The following is a 19,094-nucleotide window of genomic DNA, read 5'->3' on the forward strand; positions in this document are numbered from 1 at the left end:
TGGGAAGAGCCCTCAACTGTGCGGCCTGACATAGACCTGGGTCAGGGAAGCGGGGTGGAGCCAACGCTTGGAGTAAAGGGGTGGTCGAATCTCCGAGGCTCTGGCCTCTGGGGCTCAGCTTCAGGCAGCCCCTATGGAGGAGGCGCGGTGTACGCGGTCTCCAGCCATCCTGGAGGGGTCTTCCGTCTCATGGGGGAGACGCAGTCCCGGGCGGATGTTCTGGCGGAGGGACCGCGGGGCAGGGGCTCCCGGAGCAGCCCTGCAGCCGGGTTTGTTTCCCGCTAGCGGACCCTTGTAGCAGGAGGGGCCCGGCACAGCCCTTCTCAGTGGCAGCGGCCTGCGGAGCGATGGAGTGGGGTGACTGCGAGAGCGGCGAGAGGGGTCCCCGGGAGGGTCGAATGGGGCAGGGCTCGGGGTGCGGCCCGGTTCTGCCACCACCGGGGGCTGGCGTCGCGCACCGCCCGCCGCGGCTGCCTCCCCCGCGCTCTCGCGGCCAACGACGGCCTTTCGTGCTCGTCTCCGCGTCACCCCGCGCCCCCCGGGTGCGTCCCGGGAGCGTGGGCACCGCTGCCATCGGAAACAACCGCTGTCACCGCTCCGAGAGGCGGCCCGGGACTGACGGGGGAGAGGGGACCCAGCGGCGGTCCCCGCACCGCGGGGACGTCACGAGCAGGCGCAGGAGCGCAGGGGTCGCTGCCCGGGGCTGAGCGGGGGCGCGGGCAGCGGCCGTGCGGGGGGACGCGGCCCACGGGGCCCTCCCGAGAGCGCGCCGCCCGCCACCCCATCTGGGACCGTCACCCTGGGGCCCTGGGCGCGAGCCCGGGCAGCGAGCGCACGCGGCACGCAGGCCCCGCCCCCGCACGCCGGAAGCGGAAGTGCGCCACGGCGCCCCGAGCTCTCTGCGCAGACTCGTCGCGGCGCCCCGGGACCCGGAAACACTCGCCGAGGCCCCGCCCCGCCCGCCAATAGCGCTGCCGGGGCCGCGGCGTTTCCTTTCTGCGCTCGCGCTCGGCGTGGTGGCACCAGGTTGGGGCGCGGGCGGGCGCGAGGCGGGATCGGGGCGGGGTCGGGGGTCTGGGCGCGCGGGGCTGGGGTCGGGGGCCGAGGTCGGGTCTGAGGTCCGGGGTCCGGGCCCGGGCGCACGGACACCCCGTCCTCACGGCGCCCCGCGGGCTCCCGCAGACGCGCCCTCGACATGCAGAACGACGCCGGCGAGTTCGTGGACCTGTACGTGCCGCGGAAATGGTGAGGCCCCCGCCCGCGCTCGCCACCCGCGACCCCGTCCTCCCCCCAGCCCCCCGCCCCGCTCACTGCGCTCCCCCCGCAGCTCCGCCAGCAACCGCATCATCGGCGCCAAGGACCACGCGTCCATCCAGATGAACGTGGCCGAGGTGAGCCGGGGAGGCCGTCCAGGGGGAGGAGGCTCCGCGCGGAGGGAGCGAGGTCGGGGCAGCCCGGGATGGGCGGATGGTTCCCTAACGCTGGGTTTAAGGCTGCAGGCGCTCGGGTGCCATCTTTGTGACCCCCGTTCTGTTTATAGGTTGACAAGGTGACAGGCAGGTTCAACGGTCAGTTTAAGACCTACGCCATCTGCGGGGCCATCCGCAGGATGGTGAGTGTGGCCTGGCTTTGCTCTGGGGGCCTGCGAGTGGGGAGTGGAGGGGCGTCATCCTCCTGGTCCTCAGGCCCTCAGGCCCGAGCGTTTGTGGGCAGGTAGACTGCTGGCCGCCTCCTCCTCCGGGGGCGGGGGAAGGGCGCTGGGGCCTCTACCTGGGGGCTTCCCAGTTATCACGGCCCCGTGTCCAGTCAGGCTCAGGCCGTGGGGCTGGGCGAGGCTGCCCGCGCTGTGCTGTCAGCCCACTTGTTCAGTCGGGATGGCGATGTGGCTGGACAGTGCAGGGGAGATAGTCCCAACCTCCGTTTTTCTAGGGCGAGTCAGATGACTCCATTCTCCGACTGGCCAAGGCCGACGGCATCGTCTCAAAGTAAGAAGAGGGCTCCCCGTGTGGACACAGAGGCCTAGGGCTTTCCAGAGGGAAGGGTTTCCCATTGTCTTTCCTTTTGTTCTAGGAACTTCTGACTGGAGAGGATCACGCATGTGGAATACTTGTCATAAATAAACAGTGAAAACCCACCCGTGTTGGTTCGTTCTCTGCCTGAAGGCATGCGTCCCTGGGCTCTGGAGGGTCAGGGCCCACACTGTGCTGTGTGTGGTTGATGAGGGGCTGGTCAGTTGAAAGGAAACAACTTACGAAGTATGTTGCAAAACCACATTTTACTTCAAAGCACAAATCCGTTACCATTTGCAAACACATTGGTGACACGTGACTGGACGGTAAGGTCAGATAGTCGCTTAACACACGTTTACATCCAGAGCTACTGGGTGCTGAGGGAGTGGCACCAGACCCTTGAACACACCTCAGAGCTCTGGGCTTGTAGAGGATGCCGGGTCAGGCTGAAGTTTGCCTTAAATACTAGCTTTGCTGCAGTGACTTGAGTACCACACAGTGGCAGCTCTTGGCGTTAAAAAGGACACACTGAGGGGAGGGTACAGATGAGTTTGGTAAACAACTAAATCTTACCACATAAATATGCAAACTTAAATTACCGTATCAGCCGTTCTTCTAACGTCCGTATATAGAAATTCCCACGGAGGTGTGCCCTTCGAGGCTAAGTTGTAAACCAGAACATAGACTTTGGAAGTCAGTGCCTTACAGGGCTTGTGATGGGGGTATCCTTGAGATGCTGGGCTAGCAGGACAGGGTGCTTCCCAGAGGAAAGCTGCCCGGGGCTAGCAGCTTCCAGCCCCCTCCCACGGCGGGGGGGCGGCGGGCAGGTGGGGTCAGGGCCATCTTGGAGAGGACGGGGAGGCACTGCAATAAATAAGGTAGGAATGTGGACTTGGGCTTCGACCTCCATCCTGCAGTCTCCCGCAGCCTGAGCAAGTGGACAAGGGAGAAGGAGCAGCACGCGGGTGCGGGGAGCAGGCCTGCAGGTGGCACACCTCCAGGGGGCCCAGGCTGAGTGCTGGTGGTCGACGGCTGTGACGGGCAAAACTGGCCTTCCTGCAAAGCACCAGTCCACACGGACAGACTACGGGCTGGGGCTGTCCCCAGCCCCTCCAGTGATGGGTTAAAGGACAGCAGTAGGGAAGCAGCGTAATGGCCAGCCAACATGGTCACTTTTGAGACCAGCTGACCCATGAAGGAAAAAACAGTCCTCTGTTCTCCAGTGCTGCTGCTGGGGCCGCAAGTGGAGAACTGGACACAGACCTGGGAGAGGTGAGAAGGGGCCTGCTGACACCGGGCACAGAGCTGCACAAAAAGACCATGACTGCTCCTTGGGGTCTGCTCAGTGGGACTGGCTGCAGGGCAGGACAGCTGCTACCTCCTGCCAGGAAGAAAAAGGCATCAACGCTGACCCTTTGAGGGGCGGGGCTGTGGAGTGGTCTCCCCGCTTGAGGATCACGTGTGGTTTCAAGTCACAACTTCAGCAGACCCCGTTCAGCCAATTTTTGTTCCTTCAAAATAAAAACAACTCACAGGACCAAATCCTAAACAACAATGAATACACTGTTTTCCCCCATCACACTTGCTCAGGAAGATCAAGAGCCAAGAGCCAGTGGTCATCCTGAAGGTCTAGTGTCACAGGCAAGCAGACTTTTCCTGGTGAGCGGGCAAGCATGGGCCCCCGGGGGTGGGCTTGTGTCTGGGCCGAGGCCGGTGGGGTGCGACACTCGTGCACCAGGACTTCACAGTGACGCGATGCTTGGAAGAACAGAGGTCCGAGAGTGAAAATGGACATCAAACCAACCATGAGTCTGCCCTTGCTGGCTTAACCTGAGGCCAGAGCTCTGCTTGTGGACGTGGGGTCGAGTGGAAAACCCGGAGGGGCTCTGCTGGGCTGGGAGGGAGCCAGGCCATGGGGGTGGGGTGTGCCCCACAGCGCTGCGTTTGCACATCCAAAATCCGAAACAGCCCAGGTGAACCTTCAGTGCGTCCACTTCCGTGGCCTCGGTGTGTTCACTGAGCTCTGGAAGCCGTCCCTGCTGTGGCGCCAGTGCAGTGGCTGCAAGGCTGCACAAACCAGGTGATGCCAGGAGAGAGGCCAGTCAGGGCTCACCCCCACGCTTTCAAGTCACAGGTCCTCTGGCCACAGCAGGCTCAGGCACGTGAGAAGGAAGAAACAGGAACAAAACCCCACAGCTGCTTCATGAAATGCAGGAAGGTTCTCAGAATACCGTGGCGGCATGGTGCCTTCTGGAATGAAAGCAGGATCCCTCCAGGGGAGCGAGGGTGTGAGGGCTGCACAGCAGCCTCACTAGGCGGGTGCAGCAAGGGGGCCGGGACACGCATTCAGGGGCTGGGATACCCCCCGGCCCACAAACGCACACGGGGCCGCCGTGGCTTGGAGCGCGTCCCCTGAGCGGCGACCGCTGCGGCTAGAACTGCTGCGTGAGGCGTCTGTAGTGAGGTAACACCTGGTTTTCTGGGAGATAGAGAGCGAGCTCCAAGGCCACAAGCACCGTGAACTCGAAGCCAATGAGATCCCGTCTGTTGAAGCGAAACCTTTCTTCTAACTTCTGTGTTGAGGAAGAGAGAGAAGTTAAGCACAGCCCTCCTCCACTCCCACCTAGGTGAGCAGCTAGGGCGTGGGCAGCAGGCCCCGCTCCAGCTTAGCTGGCAGTTGGATGACCACCCTCCCCTCGGGGGTGCCCAGCCTAGGGCCAGGGGTTCCCGGAGCCAACGGGGCACTGTGGTCAGGCAGGGAGGCCGGGCGGAACCACGGACTCACGTCGATGAGCTGCTTCACTTCGTTCTTGCGGAGGTCGCTGCTGATCTTGGCGGCGAGCAGCACGCACGCCCCCGCGCACAGCTTGCGGTTCTGCTTGTTGAGCTTGCCCTGCAGGACGAGCTTCTCAAAGTACACATAGGCCATGGACACCGTCACAGGCTCCAGGCTGCACTCCTCGGAGAGGTTCCGCATCTCCCGTTTCAAACTGCGGGTTTACACGGAAGCCAAATGCTCGTGGGCTGGGGAAGCAGCCACCCTCTCCCTGCCCTAGAGGTGTGCCTTTGGGCCATTAGAAAAGCACCATTTCCTCCAGGCTGGCGCAGCCCAGCACTAGGGCCCACAGCATGGTGGGCCAGCAGCAGGCTGGTCTTGGCGTCCACTAGCCCCTTGGTGGGGGCTCTGTAGCACCCCTCAACTGTACCAGGTGGCCCACAGAGTGCCTACTCTCCTGTGGCACCCAGGTTTGGGAGGAAACATCCAGTCCAAAGGCCCTGAGGCAGGAGCATGCTGAGGTGGTGTTTGGACTGTCAGATAAGCCCCCATTGCTGCTGGGGGATGGTTAGTGGCAGGGGATAGACAGGACCCCAGCAAAGAGCAGTGATGGGGAGCCCCAGCTGGGACCAGCTGCCTGGGCTCAGGGCAGCTCCACCACTTACCTGCCCCAGGACCCTGGGCAAGCCACCTCGGCCCTCGACTTCCTCACCTATTGAAGGGGATGCCTGCAGTGCCCGCCTCACGGGCTGCCTCAGCATAGTGATGAGGCTCAGCGGGCATGACAAGTGCAGGCCTGACCCATGGTGGGGGAGCTGGCTGCTGGTAGTGGTCACATGGCAGGAAGTGGGTGGGCTCGGGGGGGCGCACCTGGACTTGTCAAGCTTAGGAATCTACCAGAAACAGGAGAGGAGAGACCGACAGGGCCTCACAAGATGACACACGTCAGCAGTGGGCTTAGGAAGACCCCGTGGCAGCCCAGAGACATCGCCCGGGCCCTCCTCACCTCCTAATTTTGCTCAGCGTCAGCTTGATGTGCGGGAACTTCTCCCGGAAGGTCTCATTCATGTCCTTCTTGAGGTCAGAGGGCTTCACGTACTCTATCACCGTGGTCTGCAACAGAGAAGGGCGGCAGGTGGGACATTTCACACTGGGTCTGCAGATGTGAGTGCCTAGTGGCTTCAGAGACGCTGGTTCTGTGCAAACGGCACACCTCAGGATAAGGGCACCAGAGCCGGGGACGTGGGTCGGGAGACCCAGGCTGCCAAGCCCGTGGGCCGAGGGCCAGCGCTGACCCCTGGCAGTGTGGCTGGTGCTGCTCCCTGGCCTGCCGCATGTCCCCCACCTCCCCTGAGGGGCTGCTGGTGTCCCGGGGGTGGGGGTGGCAGCCCTGCCCCGGGCTTGCCCACAGCCCCACCCAAGCCCCGAGAGGCAGGACCATGTGGGCGTGTCGCCCGCGTGGCCACTCCATACCATGTACGACGCGAAGATGAGGACCCGCTTGTGCTTGCCGCAGGGCCACTGCGGGTCGTCCAGGAGGTTGGGGTTGTACTCCAGAGCATCCCCCACGTCGGCCCCTGCAGGCAGAGGCAGCGCAGACGCCGTGAGCCCCGGCTCTGGTCAGCCGGCCCCTGCCAACCTGAGCCTCGGTCAGAAGGCGCCTGGCACCGGGCGCATCATCATGAAACAAGGTGGGTGACACTCCTGGGGTCCAGGAGGGGCTCTGGTCATGGGTCCTGTCCCCGAAGGCTGGGTGGGAGGAAGGATGTCCTGACAAGGAGGCCCTCTGCCCCTGGAGCCATCTGTGGACATGAGTTCTCTCCACCACCCGCTCAGGCGGAGCGCTGGTGCCTGCTTCATCACGAGTCCCTCGTCTCCCTCGAGGCCGCGCCCTGCCCCACCCCCCACGCCCGGCCCCCTGGACTGAGGCCTGCGGGCTTGAACGTGACTCATTGGTCTGCCTGCCACATAGTGTCCCTGGCCCAGCCGGGGTGGCCGCCTGCTCTGCACCTGCTTAGGGCACGTGGGGTTACCTAGTTCCGGGCCGGCTGCTGCTGCCTTGGCAGGGGCAGGTTTGTATCTTGACCCAGGCAGAGCCCGGGGGACGCTGGGCCGGGACTGGGGCAGCAGGCCATGGCCATCAGTCTTGTGTGTGACCAGGGCATTGGTGGGGTACAGGAACTTGGCATAAGACACAACCTGGAAAGACAAGCGCGTCAGGGCTCAGGCCTGCTTGTTTCCAGGCCCCACAGCCCTGTCCCTCTGCTTTACCCCTTCCTGCTGCTGGAGCATTGCACACAAATGCTCCCCTTACGTGGACACAAAGGGACGAAGGAACCGCACAGCTCAAGCTGCTGAGGGATAATGCTCCAGGGGAGCCCTAGCTGGGTGCTGCTCACTCACTTGAAGTTAGTGTTCTCAGTAACAGGAACATTTTGGAACTCCGTCCTCGCCATCCCTTACTTGGGATATGCAGGACAGGACCTTTCTTCCTGCCTCTGAAGCCCCCTGGCCTCTGACCACCAGTGCAGAAGGGACCCAGGACACCCCCACAACTCAGGTCGTTCCTTGTTTCCCGGGGCTGAGCGAGACCCTCGGGCCCATTCTCACAGGGCTGTGTGGCCTTGCACCTTGCACTTTATAAGATGAAAGTGAAACACGACTTCATGTCTATTTCCTTCATCAATGCGAGTTCTGTGCCCCCAGCCCCGACCGTGTGTGGCACCGACTCTTGCCTTTCCATCTGCTCCCAGCTCAACACCTTCCAGCTCAAAGACCATCTCAGAAGGAACGGAAACGCCGCCAGACGGATGCCTCTGCTTCTGGCTGTCCACCCTCAGGTCACTGCAGCACACGGATGGGAGAAAGCTGCTGGGCCCTCGGCCTGCCCCTCCTGCAGGAGGGGAGCAGAGCCTCCGGGCTGGCAGCTCGCCCCCTCGGCACCTGCCATGGCCCGAGGCTGAGGACATGTGCTGTGGCTGGGAGGACAGCAGCGCCAGCATCACAGAGGACGCGGTGACGACTCCTGTGCTAAGGACCGTCTGGTCTCGCTCCTTCCTAGTCCCAGACACTTCCCGTTGAAACGCCCTGGTGGCCGGCAGCGATGTGGCCCCACAGCATGGACCCAGGCTCTGCCTCAAGCCTGCCTTCTGGCCGTGTGCCCTCTGCCTGACGGTCAACCCTTGGCCGGCTTTCCCTACACCATCTGATGTCAGGTCACACGGCACCGACCCTGCCCTCCTTCTTCCCAGAGGGACACACGGGACACAGCTGCCTGGACTGGTCACAAGGACGCAGAGCAGTGTTCCCACGAGGACAAATGTCCCAGGCACCTACATTTAGGCAGCTCAAACAAAATGACGGTGTGGACACACTCCCTCTGGAGAACCAGGACCGGAAGGGCCTTCAGAGCTCGTGAGAAGCTTCAGTGGAAGCTGCTGACCGCTGTGAGGCTGCCAAGCCGGGGAAGGCCAGCCCACACCTCCCTGCACCGGGCGTGGACCAGGTCACTCACCTGACCCGCAGGCCTTCTCCATAGGGCAGGACCGAGAAGGCTGCACACAGGGACCGCTTGGCACAGATCAGGACAATCCTGCGAGGAGGGCAGGGGGTCAAAACAGGGTGACAGTGTTTCCAGGGAAGACCCCTTCCTGCCTGGACCCAGGTGAAGGGAACTGCCCCAGGTGTCCAGGGGACTCTCAGGGCAAGGGGCCCCGTGCCACAGTCAGTCAGCCTGGCCACCCCAGCTCTCATTGGTTCCCTCCAGGTGCTTAATAAGGGAGTCCTGTTGGCGAGCCTGTCCCCTCCACGTGATGGGTGCACGGGAAGGGTCTGGCCTGCTCCATGCAGGCAGGGTGGAGGCCAGAGCTGGGGGTCATAGTTCACCCAGGAGAGGCCAGGCTTTGGAGGGCACCGGAGGCAGAGGCACGTGCCCAGAGGACTGTCTCATTCAGAGGGCGCATCCTCTGCCATCCTGGAGGGGTGGGAGTCTAATGGCATCAGAAAGTACCCAGTTACACACTGTGAGACAAAGAGACCTGGGAGGTGCCTTGCGTGGGAGCAGCAGGAAGGACAGCCGTCCTCCCGTCGGGGCGGTCCCGCGCCTGCGGCCGCCGCCCACTGATACCTGCTATTCCTGGTGTCATACTGCCTCATGTTCTTGATGAAGTGAGTCTTCTTCAGGCCTTTGTGTCTGGGGGACCCAGATATGTGTTTGGTTCTGCAAGGTGACAAACAGGTCACTCCTCCCTCCCCAGGACCCTCTCTGCCCCCCAGGCGAGTGGTGGCCAGGGACCCGTACCTTTGGACGGAGGCACATCCCACTGCATCTTCCAGAAACTCAAGGGAGCAGCGCTGGGAGGCAACTCTCCTTCTGTGAAGGAGACAGCGCGGGGCTCAGAACACAGCCGGGGGAGGCTACCTTTGAGGGCGCTGCCCAGGGCTGGAGCAGCGCTGCTGTGGGGAAGGGCCCCTCATGGACCCAGGGCTGCGCTCGGTCACTCCTGCTGCTTGGGCACTGTGCTCCTCTCCTCTCTTCTCCCCCTAGGCCACGGGCCGGGCCCTGGGCTGAGCTTTGGCAGGGCCACCCAAGGACCAGAGCTTGCCAGAAGAAAATGAGGGGCACCGTGCTGGGAGGGGTGGCCGGCCACACCCTGGTCTGCCTGCTGCCTGGGGGAGCTCAGCCCGGTGGTGCTAAGAGCCCTCTCAGGCCCAGGATCGGTGGGGTGGCCCGGCTCACCTGTGGCGGGCTGCAGGCAGAAAGAGGTCCTCTGCAGGTTTGAGGGACCTGGCGGAAGCCCCTGGAAGGGGGTGTGGTGGACTGGACTGGGGTCCCTTTGTGGCTCTGCAGGGCAGCTCCTCGGACAGGCACGAGTCCTGCCAACCCTACCCATGACCTCACGGCGCTGCGGCCGTGGGAGGTACCCTGCCTGGTGCTATTGCCAGTGCTGACAGACCGGTCCGCATGCCCACATGGGCCCCGTGCACCCCGATGGCACCCTGCCCCTCCCCCAGCAGGAGCAGGCAGAGGGGGCGTCCTGGGGACACGCGGGAGCACTCAGAGCGCGACTCAGGCCTCTCACTTGTGCCTGGCTGCTGTGCTGCCTGCCTGCACACGAGCTCCTGCCTCCCGCCACAGGGCCCTTGCAGGGCTGCTCCCTGTCTGGAACACTCTTTTCCCGGCTTTTCTGGTGGTACCTCCTCCTCAACTTCAAGCTCAGCTCACTCTCTCTGGGGCAGCCGCAGCCCTGGTGCCCATCCGCTACCCTCTGACCGCGTGTCAGGGCAGTGCCTGTCACCCAGCAGGGAAGACAGCACATTGGAGCGCTCGCTTGGCACTCAGCACCCCTGTGAGCATCCAGCTGAGGGATTTGCCAGACCCCTTACACCGAAGCCCCTCCTCTGGACAGTCCCAGGTCTGGCGGCCAGATTCTCCTTGGAGCAAAGCCCTGTCCAGTGACAGGGAGAAGAAGCTTTCTGGACCCGCTGCTTAGTGCCAAGCACGTCTACTAGGCCTGACTGGTCCGGCATCAGCGCCGAGGAGGGTGTGAATAAACGGCGATCTCCCTACAGAAGCTGGCGGTAGGAGGGCCGTGAGCCCGCTGGGCCCAAGCAGCAGGCCCCACGGGGCTGGGGAGATGGAGTCAGACTCCTCAGGAGGCACACACGTGGCCTCGGGTCAGGCCTGCGGCTGGAGCCCAGAGGCCCTCAGACTTTCTGGGCGGTCAGGGAGCAGTGGAGCTCAACCTGCCAGATAGGAGTGGGTTCTCAGTGACCACAGGTGACCAATGATCAGTGCTTGATGACAATAGTCTTCTGAGTGTGACGATGGCACTGTGGTTGTTCTAGAGACACACACGGAGGTGTTTACAGAGAAGACGACCTGTTTGGGTCTGGGTGAAACCCACCCTGAGTGGGGGCCTCAGCAGTACCCAGCATGTACTGGGGAGCTCGGGAAGGCAGCTTCCCATCCCGAGTTGGGGCCTTCCCAAGCCTGAGGGCTCAGAGACCCTGCGTGGGCTGCACCCCCACCCCCAGGTCAGGCTCACGGACCCAGGTTATTGGCACCAGGGCCACCACTGTGGTCACTGGTCGACCTCCTAGTCGTCACGAGGGTTGATGTTTACATTTCACCAATAAGAACCTCATGACAAAGCCACGGCGGCGGGGCTGCCGTCCCTACACCTGCCCAACAGGGAGGCTCCAGAGGGCAGGTCCTGCGCTCAGATGGGCTGGGCATGCACCAAGTGCCTCGCATGTCAACAGCAGCCGTTTCATTAAGAGAGAGAGAGCCGAGTCTGGCTCCTGGGGAGGGGCGGAGAGGAGGGCTCGTCCCCAGAAGGCCACTTTTGGGAGCTGCTGCCTGCCTGGGCACAACATTTTCCTCGTGGCATCTCAAGGGATCCCCTCCCAGCAGGAGCCCTGGTTACGGATGAGGCCTGGCACCTCCCTGGGTGGGGCCAGCCTGGAGTCCAGGTCACTAAGATCAGTGCATCCTCCAGGAGCTGGGGCGAGGGACAAAGTCACTGTCACATGGGGGGACAACTGTGCCAGCGAAGGTGTTGCAGCTACCACCTCACGCCAACACACAACTAAAAATGGCAGCACAGAGAGGCTCGGCACCTGCTTGAGGTGACATAGCCAGGGAAGTCCTGGGGGGGTCCCAAGGCTGTCACCTTGATGCCAGAGTCCATATTCCCTTTTTTCTTATTTTTTTTAAAGATTGGCACCTGAGCTAACAACTGTTGCCAATCTTCTTCTCTTTTTTCTTTCCTGCTTTTTTCTCCCCAAATCCCCCCAGTATATAGTTGTATATTTTAGTTGTGGGTCCTTCTAGTTGTGGCACGTGGGACGCCACCTCAACATGGCCTAATGAGCGATGCCATGTCCACACCCAGGATCCGAACCCTGGGCCGCCAAAGCGGAGTGTGCGAACTTAACCACTCGGCCACGGGGCCGGCCCCAGAGTCCACATGCTATTTAAGTCTTTTACAAGACAAAGGCAACAGGAGCTTGTTGAAAAGAAACTGGAATTGAACACTGAAGTCTAGTAAAATCCTGGGTGCCCCACAGCGGCCATCTCCAGAGAGGCATGCCCACCTGCCCCCTGCTTGTGACGGGCCAGAGGGGAGCACCCGGGGGTGAATGTGCAGGACGAATCAGCTAAGGGGCCAGGCTGGGACAACAGGGCGGGAAGGGCTGCGGGGAGGAGGGCACCAGGGCCTCTGTAGGCAGGCGTGCTGCCTGCTCAAGGGGCAGGAGGAGGGGCGAGTGGGCAGACACCCAGCATTCTCAGAGGCCTGGAGGGGGGGCCAGGTGAGTGCTGACCCTGTGGTGGGGGATGAGGCTGGCCCTGCCTGTCCAGTGAGGATGCACAGCAGGATCCATGCCGGGAAAGCAGCCAGCCCAGGTTGAGACAGGACCGTCCGTGGAAAGCTGTCTGTTCTGTTGCAGAGAGCTGGCTCAGAGGCCCCACGGAGCAGCCCCATGTGGCTCTCTCCAGCTCATTTCCTCAGGTAATTTCCCTGGTGAGGCTGTGGCTCCCGCAAGCTGTGAGCTCATTCACAGGGCTCAGGCCAGCAGCAGTTTCCACGAGGCTCCTGGCCCTGGGGCAACAGCAACATGCTACCAACCAGCCTGGCCTCGGAGCAGCACCCAGCGGAGTCCAGCTCGTTCCTCCCGCTAGTGCCGGGTTCCTGCGGGAACCGTGCCGTCCATCTCATACTTTAAAATCTGTTCCTGTCGGGTTTCACAGAGCCGGGTCTCCGTGGTTTTCTTCTCTTTCCTTTGTCGGAGGCATTTTACATTGAACTCAACCCTCACAACAACTCAACAAGATGGGCAGTATTACCACCCTCAGTTCATAGGTGGGGAAACTGAGGCACAGATCTGGCGAGCAACTTGCCTGAGATCACACAGCTGGGACGAGGTGGAGCTGAGACCTGACCCCGGCCAACGGCCTGCGTGCTAACCTGTTGCAGCCCTGCCTTTGCCCAGGTTCTGCCGCCTGCCCTGGTGCCACCCCCGCCCCACCCGTCAGGTGAGCTGGCATCCAGGCCCCTTCCGCGCGCTTTCCTCAGTGCTCCTCTGCTCCGTGGAAGTCTGGCCTCCACAGGGCACGTGCCAGAGACGAGTGTGCTGGCTGCTCCCCAGCTCGGGCAGAGTTGTGGGCTGGCGGCTGTGGGCACTCTGGGAATGAGAGCTGACGGACAGGAGAGGGGCAGTCTGCGGCACTCCCTGGGTGCTGAGGTGACCGAGCCTCAGGCATGCCCCCAGCGGCCAGTCTGCACATTTCCCAGAAAGCAAAGCAAACAGAAAAGCCAGCCATCGAGCACGAGGCCTAGGGCCCCAACCATCGGGCAGGGCCTGCCCTTCCCAGGACACGGACCAGCGCCCAGCACCCCGTTCAAGAGAAACTGCGGCCACTTGTGCCCTGGCAGCGGCTTCCTCGCGAGGCACGTGGAGGCCGGCAGCCCCAAGGTGAGGCCCCCACAGCCTCGCACACGGCCCAGCAGGACAGCACCACCAGGCATGGACCTGCTCTGGGCTCCCATCCCGAGCTGCTCGGGACCACGGAGAGAAGTCGGAACCTTGTGTCGGGGGAACTGGCTGAGGAGCCCCTCTCGGGGTGCGGATGCGCTGTCCCCGAGCTGTGGTGGGTCCCTGGCGTGTGTTCCTGAGTAAATGCAGCCACTGTGCTTCACACATGCATTTCACACCTCCATCCAAAAACTGCTAAAGGCAAACAAACTGCCAAGAATGAGTCTGGGCTCTCTGCTCCCTCGGCTGATGCCCTGCCCGGGACGCTGATGTTCGGGCAAACATGAGACACCCCCGAGCCCAGGAAGCCCTCCCTGCTTGGCCGCCTTCAAGTCACACAGGATGGCATCCACTCGTGCGTCGTGCCCCCACAAGTGGCAGCAACTGGCCCCAGGTTGCCTGCATTTGACTCTTTTGAGAAGAAGGGGTCCGGGGCATGGGGGGCTGCCCAGAGGGCAGAGGCGACTGCCGCATTTAGCAGGGGCCTGCTCGCCCCTCCGGCTCACTTTCAGAATTGCCTCTTTACCAAGAGGTGGCCAACACCTGCCCCCAGACACCTGCTAGGCAGGAAGAGAAATTCTATTTATCACACAGGGTTTCTAGCATCTGATAAACTTCCTTTACTTTGTAACTAAGAAACGTCCAGCCAGGAAAGGGCTCCTGTCTGAGGTCTGAAGACCACTCAGCAGGGGCCATGTGAAGGGGCTGCTGTCCGTGGGACCAGACGGTCTGTCTGAGAACAGGCCAGGCCCCCTGAAGAGGCCACTCTTCTAAGTCCAGCGGCCAACAGGTGCCAGCACCAGCCACTTTGACACTTTGGCCCCAGGACAGCGAGGGCCAGTCCACGGCTCCACCCACGCCTGAATGCAGCACTTGGCACCCCGAAGGCCCTCAGTGCATACCTGCCCGACAGAGTGGCCAGCCCTGGGTACCCTATCTCACCAAGTCCCTGCCAGGCCAAGCAAAACTCCCAAATTCCAGCCAACCCCTCAGCGAGACCCACAGCTTCCCCAAGTGATGGGACCCGACATGGCGGCCCTGGGGCCAGGCCTCGGTCTTGGCAAGGCCTCTGGGCTGCCACAGGGCCACGTGCCTCCAGGCTCCAACCTCGGCGACCACCTCCAGCTGTTTTCCAGCCAGAGAACAAGAAACCCCAAAATCAGAGATGTAAACAAATTGCCAGATGCTACACTGAAATTGGTTTAATTTGGACAGATGCTTGGCAGCTTCCTGCCAAGATGGCAACTAAAATCCCAGCCCCTTTCTCAGAACCATCCTGAGCGAACGCTCCAGAATCGTGAGGGTTTCTGCTCCCAGCTCACCTTCCTCCTCATCGGTACCGTGAACACTAACGAGGGCTGCTGTGGGGTGAACTGTGTGCCCCAAAAAGATATTTTGAAGTCCTAACCCGACACCTGTGACTACGACCGTACTTGGAAATAGGGTTTTTGCAGATGTGATCAAGAAGGTGAGGCCTTTAGGGTGGGCCCTAACCCAGTGCTCCTATAAGGGTCCTTATAGGAGATGAAAACCCTGGGTGAAGACAGAGACACACGGAGGAGCAGTCACAGGAAGACGGAGGCAGAGACTGGAGTGATGATGTGGCCACAAGCTCAGGGGGCCTGGGGCCACCAGAAGCTGGGAGAGGCGGGACGGATCCTCTCCTGGCCCCCGAGAGCACGGCCCTGCCCACACCCTGACCTCAGGCTTGTCCCCTCTGAGACGGCGAGGAAGCCCGCTGCTGTGCCGCTGCCCAGGTGGTGGTGCTTTGATACAGCAGCCCTGGGCCTCGGAGGAGTGAGGAGAGGAGCACCAGGTGGCAGTGAGGGTGCTGCTCCCGGCCCAGCTAGAGAAGCCGAGGCCGGCCTGCTCGTGAGTGTTAAGTGAGCACAGTGTTGAAATGAAAAGAGAACTGGGTTAGAACTTCCACGAGGAAAATAAAGATTCTGATGATTCGCTCGCTGGCTTAGCAGAAAAAGCCACATCAGACTGAGCCCCGAGTATGAACCACCATTCCCCGCCGTGGGCTGAGCCACAAGGAGCCCTGCCAACCTGGCTGGAACAAGAGTCCCCGCTCGCCTGGCCCTGGCCAGCGCTACACCATGCTGAGCCCTCGACATTCATCTGACCTCACAACAGCCCCTCGGGCAGGGAGTGCTGAACGCAAACCTGTCTCACAGGGGAGCAAACTGAGGCTTAGAGAGGCCCGGGCACCTGCTCAAAGTCACCGTGCTCCTGAGTGGTGGAGCTAGGATTCCAACCAGGCCTGTTCCCAGAGCACGGCTCAAAGACCCCACCCAGGAAGCCGACACTGGGGAGAGAGCCTCAGAACTTCAACTCCTAAAATCAAACAGCCCTCAGAGCCCAAAGCCCGCAGCCGGCAGCCCCTCTGCCAGGCCAGCCTCGCCGCAGGCACTCAGCAGCGACTCTGCAGCCCTGTCTCCAGGCCTGGGGAGCACAGAGGGAAAGGGACGGTCCTCATCCTGGGGGCTTGCTGTGGGCCCCCATCTGTCAGGGAGTGGCAGTGACTCCCAGACACAAGGGCAGGGCCCTGAGCGCAGAGCTCGCCTCCAGGAGGGACAGCTTCTGCACGGGCAGGTGTGGCCCTGAAGGGCGGGAAGGACATCTCAACGGGGACTTGCAGGCCAAGTAGGAGGGAGGGGCAGAAGAGGGCCTGGCATGGGCCAGGGAAGGGTGGAGGGACACAGGGCCGTGGTGGGTGCAGCAGGAAGGGCAAAGGGCACCCTGACTCACATCGCACCCCACGCTGTCCCAGCGCCCTCCCCCTTCAGAAACAGACAGCTCGGAGCATCACTGAGCACCGTGCCATGCTGGACTCCTGCTTACAGGGGCTCCCCTGCAGCATCCACGCTCTGGAAGTCCTCCCGCTAGCACAGCTCGGCGGGCAGGCTGCTGGCCTGTCCTGTTCACAGGGTCTGGCCCACAACAGGGGCGCCTGAACCGTTTGCTGAAGGCACAGCCTAAAACAACACGTGGTCTGCCCAGGACTCACACATGCAGCCGGAGAGAAGATGGAGACTCCGCGTCAGACTGCAGGACCAGGACCACGAGAGGAGAGCAAAGCCACACCCACAAAGCACGGGCCTGGCTGCAGGTGAGCCGCCTTTCCTCTGAGCCCTGTCGAGACCCCACGAGTCCTTGCACACAGAGGGGCCTTGCCACTCCACCCTGGAGAGTCATGGAATGACTGAACAAGACCCAGTGTGACCCGGGACGTCCTCGGGGCTGACTGCCGCCAGGAGACACGACCACTTCATGGGAGAGTCTGCCAGCCAAGGACAAGCAGGCTTTAGGGCTCTGTTTTTAAAATGGGCTGATTTCCACGAAGAAAATAGTTTTTTCTTAACATTACTCTCCTCTCGGATAAGCAGTTCCACCTGCCCAGGCGTGCCGGGGGCACGGTGTCCAGCTGCCACATTCAGGCCAAACTATCCTCTGCCCCACTCAGCCCCCTAACGGTTCCCAGAGCCTTGTCCAGGCTTGTTTGTGGAAGGGGTCAGGTCCACAGGCCTCCTCTGGGCCAGCCTGGGAAGCAGCCGCCTCCCTACGGCTGGAAACACCTGCATCTATGGAGAGTGACAGCCAACCTTGGGCCACTCAGAACTCGGAACATAAAGTCAAACCCGGACAACAAAGCGCTGTAATCTGGACTCAACCCTCGCAACCAAAGACCCGCAGAAGAACTTCGACACCTTGACCCGCCTGAGGGCCGGGGCGTGAGGTGACTACGTCTGCGCAGCCGTGATGGCCTTCAGGTAAGGAGAGTCACCTCTGGACACGAGGGATCAGCGGCCGGCTTCAGCCTTGGCCCCCCATGCAGGGCACGGAGCCACAGGCTCTGCCCTCAGCCCCTTCCGCACACCTCCAGGGCCGGCCTCAGTGCACGCGCCCCGCGGCTCTGTCCTGCAGACAAAGGGCTAAGCAGTGGCCTTTGACAAGGGACTTCCAGGAGCAGCCAGTCCTGGCTCCCGGGCCCAGGAACCAGTTGCTCCTCAGGGTGAGGGTGGGGGCTAGCCCCAGGGTCTGAAGGGAGGGGCCAAGGAGGCAGGGTCACCTGGGAGCCAGCGCTCAAGAATACGGAAGCTGCCGCTCTGCAGGTGGATGTGGAAGGGTCTCTGGGAGAAGAAAGTGGGGCATCTGGCAGCCAGCAGCTATCTGGGCAGGGGGCACAGCCTGGAGGGCAGAGCTCAGCGGTGGGGGACTGCTCTGAGGGGCTGAGGGATTCCCAGAAGTGGAATCAGGGCAGGGGAGAAACCGCAATCGGGGACGGGACAGGCTGACAGACATGGACGCTGAGCTCAGAGGGGAGCGGGGGCCAGCAAGGAGGTAATGGGGGGACCAGTGACCAGCAGCTGCGGTGTAATGGGCTGGGAGGTCCAGTCTGGTGCAGAAAACTCTGAGACTAGATGTCACAGTGCAGGGAAGACCCCTGGCCCACACAGAGGCGTCATCCAGCTCAGCAAATACAGGGGGACATTTAAGAGATGTTTGGGAGTCCTTGCGTCCAGGGGACTGAAATAAAGCAGGCTGGGGAGGGGGTGTGTCTAGAGCTGACAGGGCTGTGTCTGGGGGCTGACAGGGGCTGAGGGAACCCTGAAACCCACATTCAGGAGACTGATAAGGTTGAGAGGACCCTGATCCCATACCCAGGGGCTGGCAGAATTAAGGGGACCATGACCCCTATATCTGGGGACCCACAGGGCCTGAAGAAACCCTAACATCAACGTCCAGGGGGTTGAAAGCCCCAGACAACCCCTGACCCCGACATCTTAGGCTGATGGGACCCAGGCACGACTCCCCTCCCTGGGCTGGCAGGGTCCAGGACACTCCAGCGCTGTGTCTGGGGCTCCCAGGCGACCAGCGTCAGCCCCCGATCCCCAAGTCCTGCGCTCACCGGCCGCTGCAGCGCTGTGTCATGTGGGGCCCCAGGGCCCCCCGATGCCCAAGCCCTGTGCAGATGGGCCGGGCCGCCCGCCCCGGCCCGCGCTGCGGCTCCCAAGTCACCCGCCCCCGCGCTGCCCGGCCGGCCGCACTCACCTCTGGCGCTGCCCGTCCAGGCCCAGGCCCAGGCCGAGGCCCAGGCCGGCGGGGGGCGCGGGCGCGGGGCTGAGCAGGCCCTGGGGCGCCGACGGCCGGCCCGCGGGCGCGGGCAGCACGGCGGGCGGCGGGGCGCCGCGGGCGGGCGTGGGCTCGGGGCCCGCGGGCGGCGGCGGCGGCGCGGGCGGCTCGCGGGCCTCGGCGGGCGGCGGCGGCGGCGGGGGCTTCTCGCCGCCCGGGCCCAGGCTCGGGGGCCGCCCGTCCAGGGAGATGTTGTTGAGGAAGAAGAGCGCGGCCTGGCGTCGCCGCGAGTCCCCGCGCCTCCGCAGCGCCTGCGGCGGGGCCCTGGCGGCGGGGCCGGGGCCGGGGCCGGCGGGCGGCGGGGCCCTGGCGGCGGCGCCGGGGGCCGGGCCCGGGGCTCCACCCGCCGCGGCCGCGGCCATCCTCCGACTGCGCCGCCGGTCCCGCCGCCGCCGCCGCCCGCGCGCGCGCACGCGCCCGCGCCCGCTGCCCATTGGCCGAGGCGCGCACACATGCAAATACATCGCCGTCGCGCTCGCCCGTTGGCCAGAGCCGCGCCGCGGGCGGGCGGGGCGCGGGGGTGGCTCTGCTGGGTCCTAGAGGCGGTCCCGAGGGAGCCCTTGGCCGGCCGCCCGCCCGCCCTCCCGCCCACTGGGGCGCCCCGCGAGGCCCGGCCTGGGGCGGGCGATGGC

General features: G+C 63.1%; 2 protein-coding genes across 4 annotated transcripts; one reads left to right on the top strand and one right to left on the bottom strand.

Annotated features, from left to right (window-relative positions):
* The first annotated feature begins 797 nt into the window (after positions 1–797).
* On the top strand, positions 798–2,134 carry RPS21 (ribosomal protein S21). Its single transcript, XM_070587756.1, has 6 exons — positions 798–1,026; positions 1,183–1,245; positions 1,328–1,391; positions 1,541–1,612; positions 1,930–1,985; positions 2,071–2,134. Exons 2-6 carry the CDS (start codon positions 1,196–1,198, stop codon positions 2,078–2,080), a joined length of 252 nt encoding a protein of 83 aa, XP_070443857.1. The 5' UTR covers positions 798–1,026; positions 1,183–1,195; the 3' UTR covers positions 2,081–2,134.
* A 122-nt stretch (positions 2,135–2,256) lies between these two features.
* CABLES2 (Cdk5 and Abl enzyme substrate 2) lies at positions 2,257–18,843 on the bottom strand. 3 transcript variants are annotated; one of them, XM_070587754.1, is made up of 10 exons: positions 18,382–18,843; positions 9,086–9,157; positions 8,912–8,977; positions 8,300–8,377; positions 7,521–7,629; positions 6,819–6,984; positions 6,259–6,362; positions 5,792–5,898; positions 4,795–4,999; positions 2,257–4,582 (listed from the first exon to the last, which is right to left on the bottom strand). In XM_070587754.1, exons 1-10 carry the CDS (start codon positions 18,822–18,824, stop codon positions 4,442–4,444), a joined length of 1,491 nt encoding a protein of 496 aa, XP_070443855.1. In that variant the 5' UTR covers positions 18,825–18,843; the 3' UTR covers positions 2,257–4,441. The 3 variants fall into 3 exon arrangements, with proteins under 3 accessions (XP_070443855.1, XP_070443854.1, XP_070443856.1); XM_070587753.1 differs by having other exon boundaries at positions 8,912–9,004; XM_070587755.1 differs by lacking the exon at positions 8,912–8,977.
* Between the last annotated feature and the right edge of the window lie 251 nt (positions 18,844–19,094).

This window comes from Equus przewalskii, chromosome 21, assembly GCF_037783145.1.
Source record: "Equus przewalskii isolate Varuska chromosome 21, EquPr2, whole genome shotgun sequence".
Taxonomy (NCBI): Eukaryota; Metazoa; Chordata; class Mammalia; order Perissodactyla; family Equidae; genus Equus; species Equus przewalskii.